Source organism: Sebastes fasciatus, chromosome 2 (genome assembly GCF_043250625.1).
Source record: "Sebastes fasciatus isolate fSebFas1 chromosome 2, fSebFas1.pri, whole genome shotgun sequence".
Taxonomy (NCBI): domain Eukaryota; kingdom Metazoa; phylum Chordata; class Actinopteri; order Perciformes; family Sebastidae; genus Sebastes; species Sebastes fasciatus.
Window position 1 is genome coordinate 21,127,114 of NC_133796.1, and position 20,299 is coordinate 21,147,412.

General features: G+C 41.2%; 1 protein-coding gene across 2 annotated transcripts in view; it reads left to right on the top strand.

Annotated features, from left to right (window-relative positions):
• The first annotated feature begins 587 nt into the window (after positions 1-587).
• The window catches only part of LOC141754593 (chromodomain Y-like protein 2), a 43,749-nt gene continuing 24,037 nt past the window's right edge, over positions 588-20,299 (top strand). The window contains exons 1-2 of one of the 2 annotated variants that reach the window (XM_074613748.1): positions 588-920; positions 17,238-17,844. In XM_074613748.1, the coding sequence (XP_074469849.1) occupies positions 897-920; positions 17,238-17,844 (631 nt within the window). In that variant the 5' untranslated portion in view covers positions 588-896. Of the gene's footprint in view, positions 921-945; positions 1,086-17,237; positions 17,845-20,299 lie in introns of those variants that run through there. The other variant, XM_074613759.1, reaches the window with a different exon arrangement.

Genomic DNA, 20,299 nt, shown 5'->3' on the forward strand with positions numbered 1-20,299 from the left:
GTAATTAATTTGTTCTGGATGTTTCCTAAATGACTCTAAATTGAAGCAGGTTGACAGTGAAGTGGACAGGTTAGAGTGGGTCATATTGAGGCACAACTGTCTCAGTTGGTGTGTCTGTAAAAAACATTAATGAAAGACCTAGAAGCAGAGTCAATCGGGAGCTGTCTGTGTTTCTGAATATTTTCACTTTAACGTTGGCTTCAAACACTTGATTTTAATGTGTTTTTTTATGGTATTATGCTATGTATTTATTTTGCTATTGTTTTATGTTGTGGCGTCTGAAACTTTAATGTATGTTTGGCCAGGTCTCTCTTGCAAAGGAGATTCTTAATCTCAATGAGTACTACCTGGTTAAATAAAGGTTAAATAAAATTTAAAAAAATAAAAATTCATTATAAATAGTAATTAATTTGTTCTGGATGTTTCTAAATGACTCTAAAGGTTGACAGTGAAGTGTGACAGGTTAGAGTGGGTCATATTGAGGGATAACTGTCTCAGCTGGTGTCTCTCTCTCTGAACACAACAACCCATCCAGCATATCATCTCTACTCATTGAGTAGTTGGATTGCAACAGAGGGCGCATGTAGACCATCAGGCTGTGGGACTAATTTCCAGTCCCTCCACTTTAGGTCTGGAGTAAACAGCACCGCCCCGATGCTGCTTGCTTGTTTGTTTTAAGTGAGGACCGATCCATCGCAGATCGAGCGCCGGGCTCGATTGACACTGTCTGCTGATCTGCTAACTGCGGATTGCTCAGAATAACACGGGCTGCTCGCTAATTCCCCGTCTACCGGGGCTTTCAACGAAACACCGAGAGAGAGAGAGAGAGTATAGGGTCCAAAAAAAGAAGCCAACAAGGCAGGCAGGCAAAGAACCGCCGGAGTCCGCACCCCACAATGGCTTCAGGAGACCTTTACGAGGTAGGAGAGAGACATGTCCGCGGACAAAACGCGCTGTAATATTGACGAATACTGGAATTAGGAAGTAAAGGAGGAGGGCGTCGCGCATGTAGAAAAAAAAGCGGTGTACTAAGCCCTTTAACAGGCGAAACTATAACCCTTCTCATGCTTTATAGCGAAGACAAGGTTGGTTCATTTAGACGCGTCTACTTTTGTGTCGCTTCTTGATGTACTTTGTGACATAGTGAGCAGATATAAGATGTCATTATGCGAGGCTGAACTCCTCTCAGTGTGTCGTTGAGTTGAGAAGAGTCGTGGTAAAGTGACAGCAGCACTGAGAGGACGGACATGGTGTGATGGTCCTGAAGGTGCGCATACATACATACATACATACATGTGCCCACAAAAAAGATATTTTGTCATCACAGCCTTTTTGTGCGTGACTGTTTTCGCATGGGCTGTTTTTTTTGGGGGGGTTTTTTGGCACACAAGATGAGACACCAGTTTATTTTTAATCGAGCTGTGTAAACAAGTCTGTGTGAGTGTTGGTGAGTGTGGTGGATGTGCGAATTTGTGAAATTTTTATATTTTTGGGGGGGTTTTAAAAGTTGCCCAAATTGGGTGGCAGGAAGGTCACGCTGCCCTCGTGCGCACCACCATCACACTGTGGATCCGCTGCCAGAATGTGCGTGAAGCTGCTGGTTGGTTTTCTACAGCAGCTTCACTGATTCAGGCACTTAACTGTCAGTAGTAGGCTTTGTCATGCTGACATGGTGTCATATGTTTCAGGTCATGGTGGTGACAGAGAGAGAGATTGGGGGGCTGCCAATGTCTTCTGAGGATAAACAAATAGACTAAACAAGTTTTCAATGTTTTAAAGTAACGTATATATATATATATATATATATATATATATATATATATATATATATATTAAAAAAAAAATCTGAAATGAGTGTTCAAGTAAAATTATTGCGGATGCACCGATCTGACTTTTTCAGCCCCGATACCGATAGCGATATCTGGTGTTCGTTCACGGTGGATGTGCGAATTTGTGAAATTATGACTCCGGCAGTTTTTTGGGGGCGTAAAATTTGCCCAAATGGGTGGCTAGGAAGGTCACGCTGCCCTCGTGCGCACCACCGTCACGCTGTGGAACCGGTGCCAGAATGTGCTGGTTTCTACAGCAGCTTCACTGATTCAGGCACTTAACTGCCAGTAGTAGGCTTTGTCATGCTGACATGGTGTCAAATGTTTCAGCTCATGGTGTTGACAGAGAGAGATGGGGGGGCTGCCAATGTCTGTTGACTTCGGAGGATAAATTCAAATAGTTAGACTCAAGTTTTTCATGTTTTAAAGTAACGTATAAAAAAAAATTTACATCCGAAAAGAAACTTATCGATCCTCTCATGAGTGTTCAAGTAAAATTATTTGGGATGATGCACCGATCTGACTTTTTCAGCCCCAATACCGATAGCGATACCTGGGCTTTGGGTATCGTCCTATACCGAGTACTGATCCGATACCGGTGTTTAAATACTAAGCTGTACGCTGTGACTGGGATTGTTCATTTATGTGTACGGCAACATCAGACTATACCTAATCATTGCTTTCTCAACTTCGTATGTGGTGGGTGTGCGAATTTGTGAAATTATTGGGGGTTTTTTGGGGCGTAAAAGTTGCCCAAATGGGTGGCAGGAAGGTCACGCTGCCCTCGTGCGCAACACAACCATCATCACACTGTGGATCCGGTGCCAGAATGTGCATGAAGCTGCTGGTTGGTTTTCTACAGCAGCTTCAACTGATTCAGGCACTTAACTGTCAGTAGTAGCCTTTGTCATGCTGACATGGTGTCATATGTTTCAGGTCATGGTGGTGACAGTGAGAGAGATGGGGGGGTGCCAATGTCTGGTGACTTCCGAGGATAAACAAATATAGTTAGACTGAATAAGTTTGCCATGTTTTAAAGTAACTTATATATATATTTAAAGAAAATGTACATCTGAAAAGAAACTTGGGGATCCTCTCATGAGTCTTCAAGTAAATTATTAGGGATGCACCGATCTGACTTTTTTTCAGCCCCGATAGCGATACATGGGCTTTGGGTATCGTCCGATACCGGGTACCGATCTGCTACTGGTGTTTAAATACTAAGCTGTACGCTGTGACTGGGATTGTTCATTTATGTGTACGGCAACATCAGACTTGACTTAATCATTGCTTTCTCAACTTTGTATGTGGTGGATGTGCGAATTTGTGAAATTAATGGCTCTTTTTTTTGGGGTAAAAAATCTTCAAAATTAACAGGAATTACAACTGAAATGTAAACCTTTTTAACCTTTTTTAGCAACAAATTGGTCAAAACTTAAATAGGAATTTAAATTACAGTATATATTATATATACAGTATAGTATATAATAAACATAAAATTGAATTGACCGGATCTTCCCCGTTGTCACCGATACCCGATCCAGCTATTTGAGTCTGCGTTGGCCCGATATCCGATCCGGTATCGGTATCGTTGCATCCCTAAAAAAGATCTGCTCACAGCACTGACAAACAATGTGATGAGTCAAGCATGACATCTGTTAGAGAAAATAAGAGAGAGGCAGTTATTAATTGCCTTTTCACCAACTACTACAGTTAGCCCTGCTGACTGCAATATTAGTTTTAATTATTGCTTTTTATCCAGGAGACACATTTAATTTGGAAAATGATAACACAGTGCTGCCAAAAAGAGGATCCATGGACTAAATTTGACACACAAGTCCATATTAATACATCCTCACCCCCTTGTGTTCATGCATTTTGGCTATTGACAGTTTTATTAACCTTATTTATTTTTCTTTTTACAATATATTACAGCTGCATATTTTCAGCTTTCTTAATTATACTTCTTTCAGTTGGGTAAAGCTTCATGCATTCTTACTTGCTGCAAAACCTGATTGTTTTATGTCGCGTTCAAGTCATATTGTTCAGTAATTACGAGCAGCTGAGTGAGAAAAAACATTCACGTCAGCCTCCGATTTGTAATTCAGAGTTGTGTGAATGTAGCGTTATATCAGTGGAAGCGGTAGTTAGCAATATTGTACTTTTGTTTTTAAATTTGACTAGATGGAAAATGCTGTTAATTCCACACAGGCTGTTGGTTTGATGTGTAACCTGCCTCATGTGGCAGAGGTACCCTGTGCTCACTGGAGGGTGATTCATTTTCTGTGGAGCTGGTTGACTGATCATTGTTCACCGCTCACAAAAAAATTACTTCTTTTTGTTAATAACAATGTGTTGGCAGGCACGGCCCATGAACAATCAGCTGGTTTGTTTCCCTACTAACATGACAACAGCTCCACGGGTGACAGTTCTGTTTAGAGTGACCAAAAGTGATAAGCCAGAGTTTGCTGGTGCCGTACAGCTTTAATTTAAAAACAATATTTGAAATATGGAGAATAGGGTCTTTTATTGTTGGGGTTAATGGCAAGTAATCATTTTGAGGAGTTTGTGCGTGCTTGGAGTGCCAGCACTTATAAACTAGCTACTAATGTTATGTAGAAGTGGTTTGTTTGATGGAGCTGTAAGAGGTTGTTTGAAAAGTGCAAGATAGAAGATACATATTTTGGAAAGAAGATGTTGGGGAGTCAAATAGGGGGAGCCTGGGTTGAAATGCTTTGGGATGAGCAAGCAGTGACCTCCAGCAATTCAATATTCAGCCTGGGAGCGCTCCTAAAATGCACTGTCACTCTGAACTATTGCATGCCTCGACCTATCGGTAAACTCTGCCATTGTTCCTCTGCTTAGGGGGAAAAAATGGTTAACTAGCAAGTTGTGTTGAACAAATATCATGAAAAGTAATGTGTGAAAGTATTTTTGCAAAATTGTGGATAAAGCTGAGGCTTTCTGCCGACTTTATGCATCGAGGCAGCTGAAGCACCGTGAATAAACAGAGCAATGTCAATTCTACAATGGAGTTAAGAAACAACAGTTGCTGTTCAGTGATGCTCACTCTTTATCTACTAAGCGCATTCAACACTGGAACATAGATGCAAACATTAGAGGAACAAACTTATCTATAGAAAGCCTAACTTCCTGTTTAAAAAATGTATGGAAGTCGAGGTTTTCCCATTCTCTTCAATACTTTTTGGTTTATTTGTTTACAACCAACATCTATTAGAGGAACTAAATCATAAGGTGAATCTCCAACTAAAATTTGAGCATCAAATACTCTGTGTATATGTGTATTTTCATTACAAACAGTCATGGATTTACAATTAAAGGCACTGCTTCAGTGTTGTGCCACGTTGAAATTGAATACAAATACCCATGGTGCCCAGAGGATTAATCCTATAATGACTTTGGTGTTCCCCTGCCTTTTAGTGGCAACAGCAGGTCAAAGTTTTAATTTATCCGGTAAAATATATCAACATCTACTTGATGAATTGGCACAACTTTTTTGCACTGACATTCATGGTTCCCAGGGGACGAATCCTAATGATTTTGATGATACCAATATTGCCAACTTAGCGACTTTCTCTTTAGATTTGTCACTTGATTTGACTTTTTCTTTTTTCTTTTTTAAAAGAGCAGAGACAAATCTAGCGACTGCATACATTAACTCGTGCCTATTCAGTTGGTGGCCCGTGGGCCACATCTAGCCCAGAAACAACCTCCGAGTGGCCCAGCATACATAAATCTGATATACTATATGACAAAATATGTAAACTGCATATATAATAGTGATACCCGGGTCAACTGTAAGTTATTAATAACATTGCGTGCAATAGTTCATCTTCCACCCTCCCTTCCCCTCTCTCTATCACTTTCTCTCTCTCAAACACACACACACACACACACACACACACAGCGTGCGCCACATCCTTGACAATTGTGTTACTATAATGCATAAAGTTGTTTCTCCATCAGGCTGCAGAATAAGTGAATATTTACTGTGGCAACTAGGACAACTGACGTTAACACATATCAGCTGTTATCTAATATGTGTTAGCTTAATCATCCGAACAACAATAACTCATAAAATAAAAATTCGGCATAATTAAACAAAACCAACAACAACCACCAACAGCCATAGTCCTTACAACATTAACTAGTGTGTGCAGTTAGATTGTCAAAATGAGAAAAATAACAGCTTCAATCCCTGAAGAGCTACTGTACGTTAGCATCTTAGCATTGGTGACGTTTGTGTCCAGTTACCTAGAGTTATACAGCAACCGCTTCTGGGTCAAAAAGCTTGTAGTAATCAAGTTGTCCGCATACAGTGTTACACAACAACATATGTCTGCTTTCTGGCTGGATACCTGTTGCGTGCACATTGATATTATGACGGAAAAAGGAAAGTAATTTTCTTTTAATGAAAAACGAATGCGCACGGGGAAAACACCTGGTTGAAGCCGCACTCGTCAAGTGGGTTGATAATGCCTGGTCAGGTAATGCCCCCAAAGTGAAACTCTGCCGAGCAACTCCTCGGCACCGCAGCGCCAGCAGCACATGCAGATCTCTGCCCGTCTCCCTCCATGCCGTTACCAGTTGAGCAAGTGAGGAGCCTCGACGGTTTCCACTGTAGTTCCCTCAAATAATGTATTGCGCATTAGAGGGGATTTAGAAGAGGCTGATAAAAGTGAGTTGGTGATTGTTGGAACGACTAACCAAGATGGTTTTGGTTAGTTTTATTTTCTTTGTGTCCAGTTTGACTGAACTGTGTTTGACGATGTTCCTCACTAAAACAGCTGATCTTAGCTCAAACTACGGCAGCGGGGCAGGGGGTGTGCACGCCGCGCCACACACATACCCCTAATATAGGCCGATAGCTACATGTTGCAAACGAAAGATTCATCACTTGATATGATTGTCTATCTGAGCGACCATAAAATATGCAGGTTGTGCAACAAACTGGCAACCATTTGTTGTGAAGGGAATGCGATGGAATGGGGGAGGGAAAATGCAACATCTAGTGGACCCGAATGTTATCAATGTTATCAATTGTACCTTTTAACGCATATTTTTGTGAATTGGGCAGTGCAGATTGGCTCTTATAATGAGTCGAGTGGGTGCGGGTATTAAAAAACCCTGACTCGCGCATCACTAAGATATATTGTATGGAAGTAGCTAACAAGTGAGCCACCTCACTTCCTTCTCATGTTTGTTGAGAGTTGCACATGTGCAGTACCGATCGTGCAGGATGTGCGTATCGGGTAGCGACGCTGCCAATCATATCTTTCACAAATCAATGTTTTCTCATGTGACGCAGTTCCAACCATGTAGCTTTTCAAAACATCTGGCAATTGACAGTCATAAATAGGGAAGTGCTCTCCTAAAAATATGTCTCTGTCAACCCTGGAACATAAAGTTTTGTGTGTGAGAGAGAGAGAGGGCAGAGGGAGGGAAGGAGATACTGATAGAGAGAGAGTGAGAGAGTGTGTTAGTGGTTACTGTTATTGCCATTTGTTTTTATTCTGTTTCTGCACTTTGGGATGTGCCTGGGTCAGATATCTGACCACAAATATATGTTTTATTTAAAAAGTGAACATTTTAACTACATTCATTTGCATTTGTTTATAATGTGTCATTACCAAAAGCTAAAAAAAAAAGGTATATATAGTCTGTTGAAAATGTCTGGCCCATCTACATTTCCTAGTTTTAAAATCTGGCCCAATTGAATCTGTAATTGAACAGCCCTGCTCTAGACAGACAAAATGGACATAGGAGGAAGTAACTTGGTGTTAAGACGTAATACATGCAACAACAACACACACCCAAGTTGGAAATCCCTTTTAATTCCTTCATGTAATTTTGCCAGTGCCAACATTCTGTTTCTTTTAATTAATTTTCCTTGCAATAATAATAACAATACCAAGATCATTGGTGCATTTGAAACATTTGGAGGACACCCATGTGTGGATGCTGTTCATAGAGATCAGTTCAGCTTTCAATACAATCATCCCCCAACTCTTGGTAAGAAAACTGGATCCATTGGGCCTGAGCATCCGCCTCTGGAACTGGCTTCTGGACTTCCTCACAGACAGACCCCGGCCAGTACAGGTCGGAAACAACACTTCCAACAACATCCAAGTAGCATCGGTTCTCCTCAGGGCTGTGTTCAGCACGGACCATATCATAAAGTATGCAGATGACACAACAGTAGTAAGCCTCATCAGGGACGACAAGAAGCTGGCTTACAAGGAGGAGGTGGAACAGCTAGTGGACTGGTGCAACACCAACATCTGTCCCTGAATGTCAACAAAACCAAAGAGATCATTGTTAACTTCAAGAGGAGCCGTCCAGACCACACCCCACTCTACATCAATGGCACCACAGTGGAGTCAGTCAAGAGCACTAAGTTCCTGGGGGTGCACATCAAGGACTACCTTACCTGGACCCTAAACTCCTCATCTCTAGCCAAGAGAGCCCAGCAGCACTTGCAGTTCCTGCAACGGATGAAGAGAGCACATTTCCCCCCTCCCATCCTCACCACACTCTACAGTACCCTGTAGATAGTGGCAGGCACCCTGGACAGTGTAATGACTAGTTGCTATCTGGTATGGGAACTGCAATGCATCAGACCAGAATACCTTGCAAAGAGTGGTGAGGACAGCTGAGAAGATCATCAGGACTTCACTCCCATCCATTGAGGACATAACACTCACACGTTGTCACACGTTAGTCTTTCCAACAATCACCAACTCTGGTTTGTTCAAAATAAGCCCTCATTTCACAGAGTTAGATGTGAATATATACAGGCTCTACACCCTGTTTCCCCCCCTGTCTCCCTGTTCCCCCCCCTGTCTCTCGCTCTGCCTGCAGAACGGCGGATGAGCGGCTCTTGTTCTTTGAAGGCAGACCATTAAATTAGCTAAAAAAATTACAAACATCGCCCAAAAAATCACACCCAAAAAAATACTTGCAATGTACTTAGCCAATCGACGATACACTCGTGAGCCGGATGTGACGTATTTTCATTCTGTTGTGCACTTGGTCTGTGAATGTGTATGAATGACGATAAAGTTAATCTGGAATCTTGATCGTAGTGTTTATTAAAGGAAAATCTACATTCTTGGTGTAGGCTAGAGATGTTCCGATACCATTTTTTTACTTCCCGGTACCGATTCCGATCCCTGAACTTGCGGTTTTGGCCGATACCGAGTACCAATACGATACCAGCGTGATAAAATTCAGTTACAAAGAACATAAATAAATGAAGCTAGGAATAAATAGCAATTCCGTATTCTCTTAGCTGTCTCCTCTGTGGACAGCTTGTGTGCTAATTTGTCCCGCAGGGAGCAATATTCACACACCCTCCTGGGGTAGTGCCACCCCTCGAAGCCTTACATACTGTATATATCGGCGTTTTACTTGCCAAATGGCAACTGTTACACTCTCGACTAGCACCACACTGTTGTTGTTTACTATCGTCACATGACAAATTACCTGCAATTGGTTCTTCTTCGCTGCTCTAAAGCAATAGTTTACAGTGGCAGCCATGATGCATCCAGGGCAAAAGCACAGTGAAGGCTACTGTTTTGGAGCGACGAAGAAGAATTGATTTAATATGTTAAACAAGTTGTTTTTTTGGGTTAATAAATTATGGTATCGGATCGGTGCATAAACTGCCGTACTTGCCAATACCCGTTACCAAATTTTGGACAGTATCGGACACATATCCGGTACTGGTATCGGTATCGGAGCAACTCTAGCGTAGGCTATATAATGGTTTCCTTTCCTAATGCACAGATGACACAAGGATATTCAATATTCATTCTAAACTTTGATACTGGATGTATTTGAACCTTAAAAGTAACTTCTGCTTTATCACTGTTGCACTACTTCAGTTATTAGTGGGTAAATATTTGCCAGTGACTCATCTGTATGCTATCATCTCATTGGTCCATCAGTATAAGCATAGTTACAGAGCCTACGCCCATAGCCGCTGTAGCTGACGTAGCTGACGCGCACCTGCTCAAAAACATAACTACGCATCATCAACTGTGATTGGTCAGCTCGGGCTGCTTGTGTTTTCTCCTGCAAGTTTCTGATGCCGGTAGAGATTGATCAGAGTAAGTACAAAATGAAGGATGTTGAAGAAAATAGTCTTCTCCTATTCAGTAACACACAGATAGCAAAGACATGCCCACTGCAAACCTCCAGCTCACATCGATCCAACACTGCATGAATCAAAACCTACGCTATGGGTATCTACAGAGAGACTCCCTGTAACCCTTTGAGTCTACTATAAATCCAGCTTTTGGGGGACATTTTCAATATTTTCTACTTTGCTAGATTCCATCAGATGCCCGCTTGTTCATTTGAAGGTACACAAGTGTGAAAATTCATAAGATCAAGCATTGAGTCCCTTGGCAGGCAGCGGATTTGTGAATATTCATTTCAGTGGAAATTAGAGGGGACCTGACATCACCAACAGTTTGTTAAACCAGACATGGAGGATGGTTGGACAGTTTTAAAAGAGGGTTTAACACAGCTGTGGTGATAACTGCTCATCATTTCTTCAGAAGTGTTGAGCACATAACAGGAGTAAACAGCCTCTGATGGGTGAGCTACAGGGGTGTCACAGAAAAGAACAGGAGATCTGAATGCTTATACAGTCCTGGACAATGTCACACTTAACCATATAACAGCATAGCAGAGACACATGCGAAGAAAAGGCAAAGGAAAGTGGAGGAGGCAGATAGGAGGGCCAAGTTGCAAACACAGACCAAAGAGGTTTAGTAACACTTGGCGCTTCAGTGTGAGCTGGAAGAATGGAGGTGGGCATATCCTCCCTCAGCTGCCAAATGCCTTTTTCAGCATCATCCAGGCCAAAGCACAGTGAGAGGACATACAATGGTCTGTCAGGGATGTCGAGACAGGTGTGTAATGTACACCATGACATCACGTCTGGGTGTGGTTACAGATGCAACAGAGCACACGTCTGACCACACCTTGGGTCTGCACCGGAGCACAATTTGTACCGCTCAGCTGAAGTGAAACTCACAAGACAAGGAAGTAACACCCACGGTATTCCTGGATATACCCACACGATTCCCTGGACACATCTAGCCAATGCCATGACAGTTGACATCAGTGTGGTTTCAAGTTTCAATACAGTTTAAAAACAATTACTAAATTAATTAATTACAAAAAGATGCTGTATTTGTCAAACAGATCAGATGCACCAGGTTTCTTCATTTTAGCGAGTGTCTCTGCAAGGTGAGCCTCTCTCCTCATTGCATACAGTATGCATGTAAGGGAGGGTTGCACAAATAATAGGAGAAGACATGAATTAGGTTACTAAGATTATGTAATTTGCGACCATCAGTTTAGTTTAGCGTGGAAACTTCTCCAACTCTGAAAATTAGTCGTAAAAATAGCGCAAATGTGATTTACAATGACAAACATCACCCAAAAAATCCCCACCAAAAAAACAACCGCTGTTTGGCTGAGTACATCCCCGGCACATAGCCGATTCATCCAATTGACCAAACCGAATTTACAAGAGCCACAATGAAGGTTGTAGTGGGGAAACTGATGTACATTAAATGTGGGATTATGTAACTAAAAAAATGAAGAAAAAAAAATTAGGCTATTAATTAATTATCTAGAGCTGCAACGATTAGTCGACTACAGCAAATTAATCGCCAACTATTTTGATACTTGACTAATTGTTAGTCATTTTTCACACAAAAAAGGCAGAAAATGCTGTTTTCAGCCTCTCAAATACTTCACAAATACTTAACTTAACTACTTTGAGAAAATGGGTTAGAGAAAAAAAAAGTTTTTGGACATTTTATAGACCAAACGATTAATCATAAAAAAATAGGCAAATTAATCAATAATGAAACCGTAACAGGGAGATCTGTTTCAACCTCACTCTGACCATCACTACGATCCAAATAAATAGCGTTTGTCCCGCCTAATCTCGAGACAATATACAATATACAACAATATAATATGTGTCTGACTAAGTTAGTTGTTTCAAATGTTTTTAAGGTTGTTCTTCCCCGCCTTCTTTGGACTTGGAGATGTGACGAATTGTGAGCTTTATTTCTTTTTCAATCACGCTGAAAAACATGTTTGCGTACCGGTGCGGGCCATTTTCTGTGTGTGGGCCTGATTTACCCTTTCCTGCTGTTCTTGGTCAGTGGGGTTGTGTTGTGGCCTTATCCTACTTTGTCAGGGGCATCATGGCTTTTGCAGTGCTGCCAGTTGCTGCCGGACACTCTTGATGGGCATTGAAAATGCCCTTCATGCTTGGGGATTGCTCAGCAGAGGGAGGATGTGGATAATAATCCCTTGTGATCCGTCTAGGGAGGAGTGACTCCACCGCGCTACCAGGGTTCGAAGCAGCTCTGTGACTGAGAAAGGTAGGGAGAGACAACGCTCTCCAGACAGGCCTGGTCATAAGCACTCTCACAAGCACTGGCATGACCGTCGTCATGATTCCCCTCACAGATCAAGTCGTGAGGAGGTGCTTAAAACTGCTCCGACAGCCGACCCCTGCTCCACCAGCAGAGGATGGCAGCTCAGAAACACAACGTCAAATTCTTACTGCTCTTCAGAGTTTATCTCAGAGGACGGACAGACTTAAGAATCGTCATTCCTCCTTCTCTTCCTCATCATCCCTACCACCCTCAGTGCCATGCTGGGGAGGACGTCACGGATGATGCTGATGTACTGTCTCTTTTTGCTCCCCGCTCTCTGTTTAGTGTATATCAGTCAGAAGGGAGAAGCGACTGGGGGGATCCCCATTCAGATACTGCAGAGGTGGATGAGCAATCAGCAGTGGTGGGGGAGTTTATACTCTAGAGTACAAAGTGCAGAAAACATTGTCGGTCTGCAGCCCCCCGTGTCTGACCCAGTCCCAGTGGGAGGTGTCTGGGAGGGCATATCTCAGACTAATTCCCCACCTTCCAGTAGCGGATGATTATCCTTCAATGCTGAGGACAGCATGGAAAAAAAACATCTCAAAAGCCTCAATTCAATGCAGGCTAAAGCCAGTTACACAGTGGAAACTGGACAAGGAGACATGCCACCAGTAGAACAGACAATAGCATCATGGACAGCTGTAGACAGCAATTTCACGTTTGTTTAATGTTGCTGCATGTGTGGCTCGTATGGGCCACGCCTTAGTATATCCTCCTGGTAGCCTAGCGAAAAACAATGAGCGTAGACTAGACCAACCATTATTCACCGAACAGAAATAGACACATCCTTCTTTTTGCGCTAGCCTACAGTTTTAAAGTGACAACCTATAAATATTATATACGATGTCAATTTATAGCAACTTTACTTTAATATCCACATGCAAATGAATCTTTCTGTCTCCAAAAGATTTCCTTTAATGACAGAGATGATGGTGCTCTTGGGCCTTTGATCATAATAAAAATGGGCACTTCAGTATGAACATAAGAGAGAAGAAAAACATTTTGTCTGAAAAAGTAATCATTGGTCAGTCACAACACGTAGTTAAAACATCATACTTAAACATGCATTCATAATTTTTTTGAGGTCACTTGAGGTCAGCTCAACAAGCTGTAAATACAACATTAACATATCACCTTACGAAGTTCTTATGGTGAACGTGTTAGCAAACAGTTGCCCATTTACACATCTAGCAATGAAGTAACATTAGCATTCATTTGGTGTTTTTTGGCCATTTGAGGAGTATAAGTTCAATATTCACTCTCCTTTTAGTTCCTTTTTAGTTCCTTTTTGGTATTCCTTGACTCCTGAGTGAAATAGCTGGCTCTTACGCTGCAAGATGCTCCACTGTGTTCACCGGCTATTCACTAATTTTGTCTGTCTGTCATTTGATGCTGGACAGGTAGTGTACAGTCAGTTTATCGCCTGCTGTGGCCAAAAACAACACTACGAGAGTGGTGATACGGAACCAAAACAGTGAAGTTGTGGGCAGTAAAACAAAACTAGCTAGCTCTTGTGCTGACGCAAGTCGTTTCACACGAAAATAGTGTTTTATAAATTAGGCAGGTTAATGTAGTTAATGTAATGCCTTTCTGTTTGGTCCTCGTGTCAACATTGCTGTTGATGGTTTGTCCGAATTTATACACACCTTGTGATGAAAACCGTACCGCGTGGTTGGTGTTGGTGGATACTAATGCCCCACATTTACTCACTCTCTGCCAGCTCATACTTAAACCTCTCGGGTCCGTGTACACAAGTTTACCCCACGCTTTCTCCTTCCTTCTCTTCTTTTCTCTGCATGCGTCTCTCTCTCTGCAATGCTGTTAAGTGTGACATTGTTTGGGACTGTAAGCAACCTAATCGCCTGTTCATTTCTGTGACACCCCTGCGGCTCAACCATCAAAGGCTGTTTACTCCTGTTAATGTGTGCAGCCCATCTGAGAACATGATGAGTAGTTATTACCACAGCTGCACTAAAGGCTCTGATGAAACCTTCCAACCACTGTCCATCGGTTGTATGGCCCAAAACCATGTCTAATTGTCTCATGAGTATTGTTTCACATATACTTACTACAACTTTTTCTAGTCCTTACCTGCATGCTTACAGTCTTAAATATGGCTGATTTTGAAAAATTATCAAATTGTGATTATTTTGACATGTGATATGATTTGCGATATTAGAGGGAATGATCGTTTTTACACCATTAATCTCATTTTCTTTGAAAAACATACGTACATGATTGATCTGTACCAATCAAAGATGTTTTCTTAAGTCTGTAGAATATGATGTGTAGGACAGGACATCTCTGCAGCACGACTATATTTAATTTAAAATTCACCTTAATATGATGCCTGAGGATGTTAATGCGTGTGATTTTTATAGTTTTATATTGCAAGTCATATGTTTGTCAGCATTAATGTACCGCCATGTCAGGCAGTGATAAGGAACCTTGTGTTTAGATATCCGTCTGAGATGTGTCGACAGTGGTGCAGGTTGTGACTTGTATATTTTGAAAGTGGGTGATGCTGACAGTCTGCTGTGATGTTTCATTGTGGTGCGTAGGCCTATGTATGACTGTTTGTTTGATGTGTCCTGTGTGTTATGCATTGTTTGTGATATGATGATGTGCGTGTGGCTGTGATGTTTTTGTTGTATTCACGATGGACCACCAATGGTCTGACATAAAAGGGGCAGCTGTAGCTCAGCGGGTAGAGTGGTCATCCTTTAACCGCAAGGTTGGCGGTTCGATCTCTGGCTCCTGCTGTCTGCATGTCGAAGTGTCTTTAATTAAATGCAGAGGTCAAATACCTTAAATACCTTAAAGTCCATTGATTAAGACCTTCACCTTTTTGTGGCTGCTCTCATTGCACATGTTGTAGCCAGTGTTTTAATATTAATTGCATTCATTAATGGATGTTTTGAGTTTTCTTTTAAAAGAATAAAATTATCAATAATTAGAACGTCCAGGTGGGGCTGCACAGTGAATTGAATATTAATCTCGATCCCGATTTTGGCTTCCCACAATTAAATGAACATGATCGCCTGCGATATTGTCGTTTAAAATGCTCCGCTCATAGAGAACTCTGCTGCATATCAAATTAAGCACTACCTAATCTAACAGACAGCCACCAGCCGGTGATCGAGATGTTTTGGCTTCACTTTTGGGGATAGATATTATCTATACAACCAATGTGTTTATGATTAGATTGAGAGCATAAAATAGTTTATCTAGTCTCTTAATGTTGGTAATTTTGCTCTCAATGTGCACCAGCACCAAATGTAGCTAGCAAAAGGCTAGGGTGAATATTCCTGTATTTTTTCATACTGCTATATATATATATTTTCCAACATTGTGCAAAGCAATTCTCTGTTTATTTTAATGTGCAATAAGAATATGTTGTCGCTAAAATCAGTGAATAATCGTGATAAATAATCGTGATCTCAACATTGATCAAAATAATTGTGATTATCATTTTGACCATAATCATGCAGCCCTACGTCCAGGTTAAATTTGCAGATCAAAACATCACCCAAATCTTGGAAATTGAAAACCAGCCAAGTTTCATTAATGGAGTTAAGACACCAAGTCGCAATAATTCCCACTCAATAGAAACCTAACATTTAGATTTGACTTTCAGCCCACCTGCTGAATGAACATTCACTGGCATTAAAGTTTGGTCTGCCAAAATCCTGTCTCTATTAAAGAGGGGTGTGTGCACTTTATCAAACTGTGCAATATGAACAACTTACTGCCAAGAAATTTCACCTCGAGTCTTATCAGCACCTTCTGAATTGCAAATCAATCAGGTTGAACGCAATCAAATTGAATTGCAAAGTAATGTTTCACACTCTGATTATTGGAGTGAGTCACACACAGAAGTTTGTAGGCGACACTATCATAGTTAGTCTTCTAGCAAATGATGGAATATGTCATTGCCCTATTGTTAATGCAACAACAATTTATTTTAAATTAAAACATATATATTTGGTGTCATAGAGCTCATAATGTATCTAATTAAAGTAATTTCACTAACTATGCTGACAGAGGAAGACACCCGTATCACTATTTTCTTTCCACTGAACTAGAGATCTTAGGTTCATTTTCTGTCTGTTCTTCTTTCATGCTTTACATTTAGCTAAGAATGTGTGTAGTTTCTGCCTAGTGTCACTTTTTACACTGTTTTTTTTTATGAGTTACTGCACATAATTAAGTACTAATGTGTCAAATAGTAACATTAGCTGATGTGTTGTGGTATCTAAAATAAACAGACTTTTCTAGTTTAGGTTTGACCTCAAAGCTGATGCTTTAAGTTTCTCCATGATAGCAGCCCGCAGCTCATCTCAGCTCTGCTCTGGTCTCTTATCTTTCTTCTGCAGGGAATTAGCCCTTATCTTAGACTTGACATATGTCACAAAATGTACCTTTTTTAAGATTTGACACTCCCTGGCAATGTCTCTAAAATATAATTCAATATTAACACATACATCATTATAAATTGAAGGATTCGTCCTAAGTAGAAATTTTAGCCTGATGATGCCATTACAGCAGGAAACAAGAGGATTCATCCTCAGGGCATCATGAATATTCACAGCAAATTTCACTGTTGTTGCTGCCGGACCCACAATGCAGCTGTGTATGGTGCTTGGCAATGAAGTACACCCACAAGGGGGCCACACACTCCCACTGGGCCCTGCTTTTCAGCAACATCAAATCGTTTTGAGCTATTATTATTATTATTATTATATTATTATGTTTGAGACTATATTAATTAGTTTTTCCTTTTTAAAAATGATTTAATGTGTAACATCTCTGTCGAATGCACTGTGAACATTATTATAAACCTGTATATTAAAAACATTTTAAGTAATTAAACTAATGTCTAACTTGCTACCTTTCTGTCTGCTGCCTTCAGGTGGAGCGGATCGTGGACAAGAGGCGGAACAAGAAGGGGAAGTGGGAGTACCTGATAAGGTGGAAAGGCTATGGAAGTAAGGAGGACACATGGGAGCCAGAGCATCACCTACTGCACTGCGAGGAATTCATTGACCAGTTCAACAGCTTGAGACTGCACTCACACAAACGGCCCAAGGTCCCAAAAAATCGTCAAGAGCCCCTCATCACCAGCCAGCCATCTGCTACTGACAACTCCAGAGCTCGGTCTGAGGCCCGGAAGAAGAAAAGGACTATTGGCCCAGCTGTTGGGGTTCGAGTAGGAGCTGTTCTAGGGATGGAGGGTGGAGGGTCAGGACCCACTCAGAAGCAGAGAAAGGTGGGTGTCGGACCTGGGAAACATGCTTTAGGGGACAGAGTCAGCAAAGCCATGACGTACAAGGCTCCTCCACCGGGAGGGCCTCACTTTGCTCCTCCAGTGAGGGTTCCTCATAACGGACTCCAGAATGGAGAGACAGATCCTCTCATGTACAGGACAGCAGCAAGGCCCCATCGACAGCCCTCGGACAGAGTGGATAGAGAACTAGGAGGCGTGGATACCACTGGACAGCAGTTCACCGCTGAGCTAGGTAAGATGTTAAAAGTATATAATGCAGGAATTTCATAAAATGTATAGACATACAAAATGAATCCCTCTCAATCATCACTTATGCCCCACTAGAAGTGTATGGTGGTGTCTGTATCTACAGAGACCCAGCCCTCTGCCTGTATTTTCTCTTTTCTTCCTATTTTGTGTGTTTGGGATGTTTCTGAGCTTCAGCAAACAGCCTCTGGCCCCCACGTTGGGGTGTAAACCCCCAGCCAATAACAGCGAGCAGAGTGTGCAGGCTGTTCAGGTTGTTAAATAGCGATGCTTTGTCACACCCCTCGCCATTTGATACCGAGGCAAGTATTATACAACGATGGGTACAAGGCCCCCTTTAGCTCCGTATGATACAAAGAAGCCGTATTTGACGGATGAGAACAGGTTGTGTGTTATGTGCATGTGCTCCAGTGTTCCCACTGCTCCTCTGTCTCTCCTCCCGATCGGTGTGTCTGTTGTTTGACCGAGAGCAGCGCTGAACCACACACATAGCGGACAGGATGAAGCCTGCCCTTCAGCTGCATTCATTCACCATCCAGCAACTCGGCTCCTTCCCGCAGGGTTGTAGGGAGTTAGCTGTGTGTTTATTTGTGCTTTAGAATGTAACCGCTGTGAAACAATCAGAAAATAACATTTTATTTCTCTGATTTGCTGCTTTGTTCTCACTAATGCCGCTCCCTCTCTTCATTCACTCTATAGCGCCCACGACCATCGCTACTCTCTCTTTCTCTCTCGCTCGCTCGTTGAGCCAAGGATGTGTGGCCAACTTTGAATGCTGTATGTTTACAAACAGCAACTGAAAAATGTACATATTGTAGCTTTAAGAAACTGAATTAACTGAAAAATAGAGCTCAGCTGATGCTGGATTTTTAGGCAGATATTGACATTGTCATGTGATAGTTAAAAAATTACAACGATATAGAAAACCAAAGTGAACCCCAAACTCCTGAGCTTTTTTCCCAAAGTAAGAAAACCTCATTCAAAACTCTATTAATATTTGTAATTATGCAAATAAGTACTAATCCAACCTTAGAACAAAACCTTACTAAACAGTATGGCAAGTAGTTTACTCCACTACTACACCCCGTGTTTAGATGAGGATTATAATTTAAACAACAATTTAATATTGTATTTATTCAATATTTGTGTTTTAGCGGCCTTTAAGGGACATCATCTCCCATAAGAGACCATCACAGTATAAGAGACATGAACTGTACAGGATAATGGTAAATGCTAAAAAGAAATGTAACAGTAGCACAAGTAGAGAAGAGTCATAAAGTCATCAAACTGACTCAGTAGTGTCATTTACACAAGAATATCTAGGTTTGCTATCATGAGCTAATATTAGCACCATAAGCTACTGATCATACCAGACCATGTAAAGCTGTAGCGGCAAAACCTGTAGTGTACTGAGTTGAACAAAGGTGTGTGTGTTTTTTTTTTCTTTCTCAAGAATTCAGCTTTTCATTTTTAAGAATGACAATATGTTTTTCTTCTTTTAAAAGTGACTTAGTCTCCCTTTAACAAAAGAGGCAAGTCGAGCATGACAGCATGACAGCGGGGACTGAATGAGGTCATTTTTAGACATCAGAGATTACAGCTTAAAAGTTGACAAAATGACAGAAGAGAGTGTTGGTGGATATTACAAAAAACACATTACAATGACGAAAGTACCCATGCTGGTAAAAAGCTGTAGCTGTTTGCCTGCTCACGAAGTAATCGTCATTTAACTTTGTTGAAATAACAAAGATTTTGATTCCTAATAGCAACTACTCTAGTGGATGCCAGTTTGTCTTCGAATATGGAAAAAACAATGAAAGAAATGCTCAAGAGAGATTGCATTGAGTTACAGACGCTTGTGGAACAAAAGCCCGGATATGATGGCAGGATTTCTGCTCTATATGCTGTATATTGGCCGATATTAGTTATTTTGACATTAATAAGTAACATTAAGAAACATGTTTTCATCTTAAATGTTGTCTTAAATTTACTTATTAAAGAACTGTGAATACTGAAGATAGCAGCGGTACAGAAGTAAATTTGGCAGTGCCGTCTCAGTCTGGTTTCATACCTCTGAAGTGCCGACACCATCTAACATCATTTCAGAGATTCATATAGTTAAGTGAAACAAAATGCCAATTCAGTCTGAGATCAATCTATGTAATGGTGACACTGGTTTCTAAATTACCTCAAATATGTCTTTGGCCTGTCTGTACTGCAATGTCTTGTTGCTTATTGGCTGTCATACATGTAGAGGCCCATACTGATATATATGTGATAAGCTAAAAATAGCTAATGGCTAATATCAGCCATGCAGATGTATCGGCTCATTCCTAATGTAAACTGGATGGACTTTTCTACATGGATAGGAATACTACTGGTACTGAAATGTTCCTCATATACCAGGCAGCTACATACAGATAAGTTTTAAAAGAAAATTA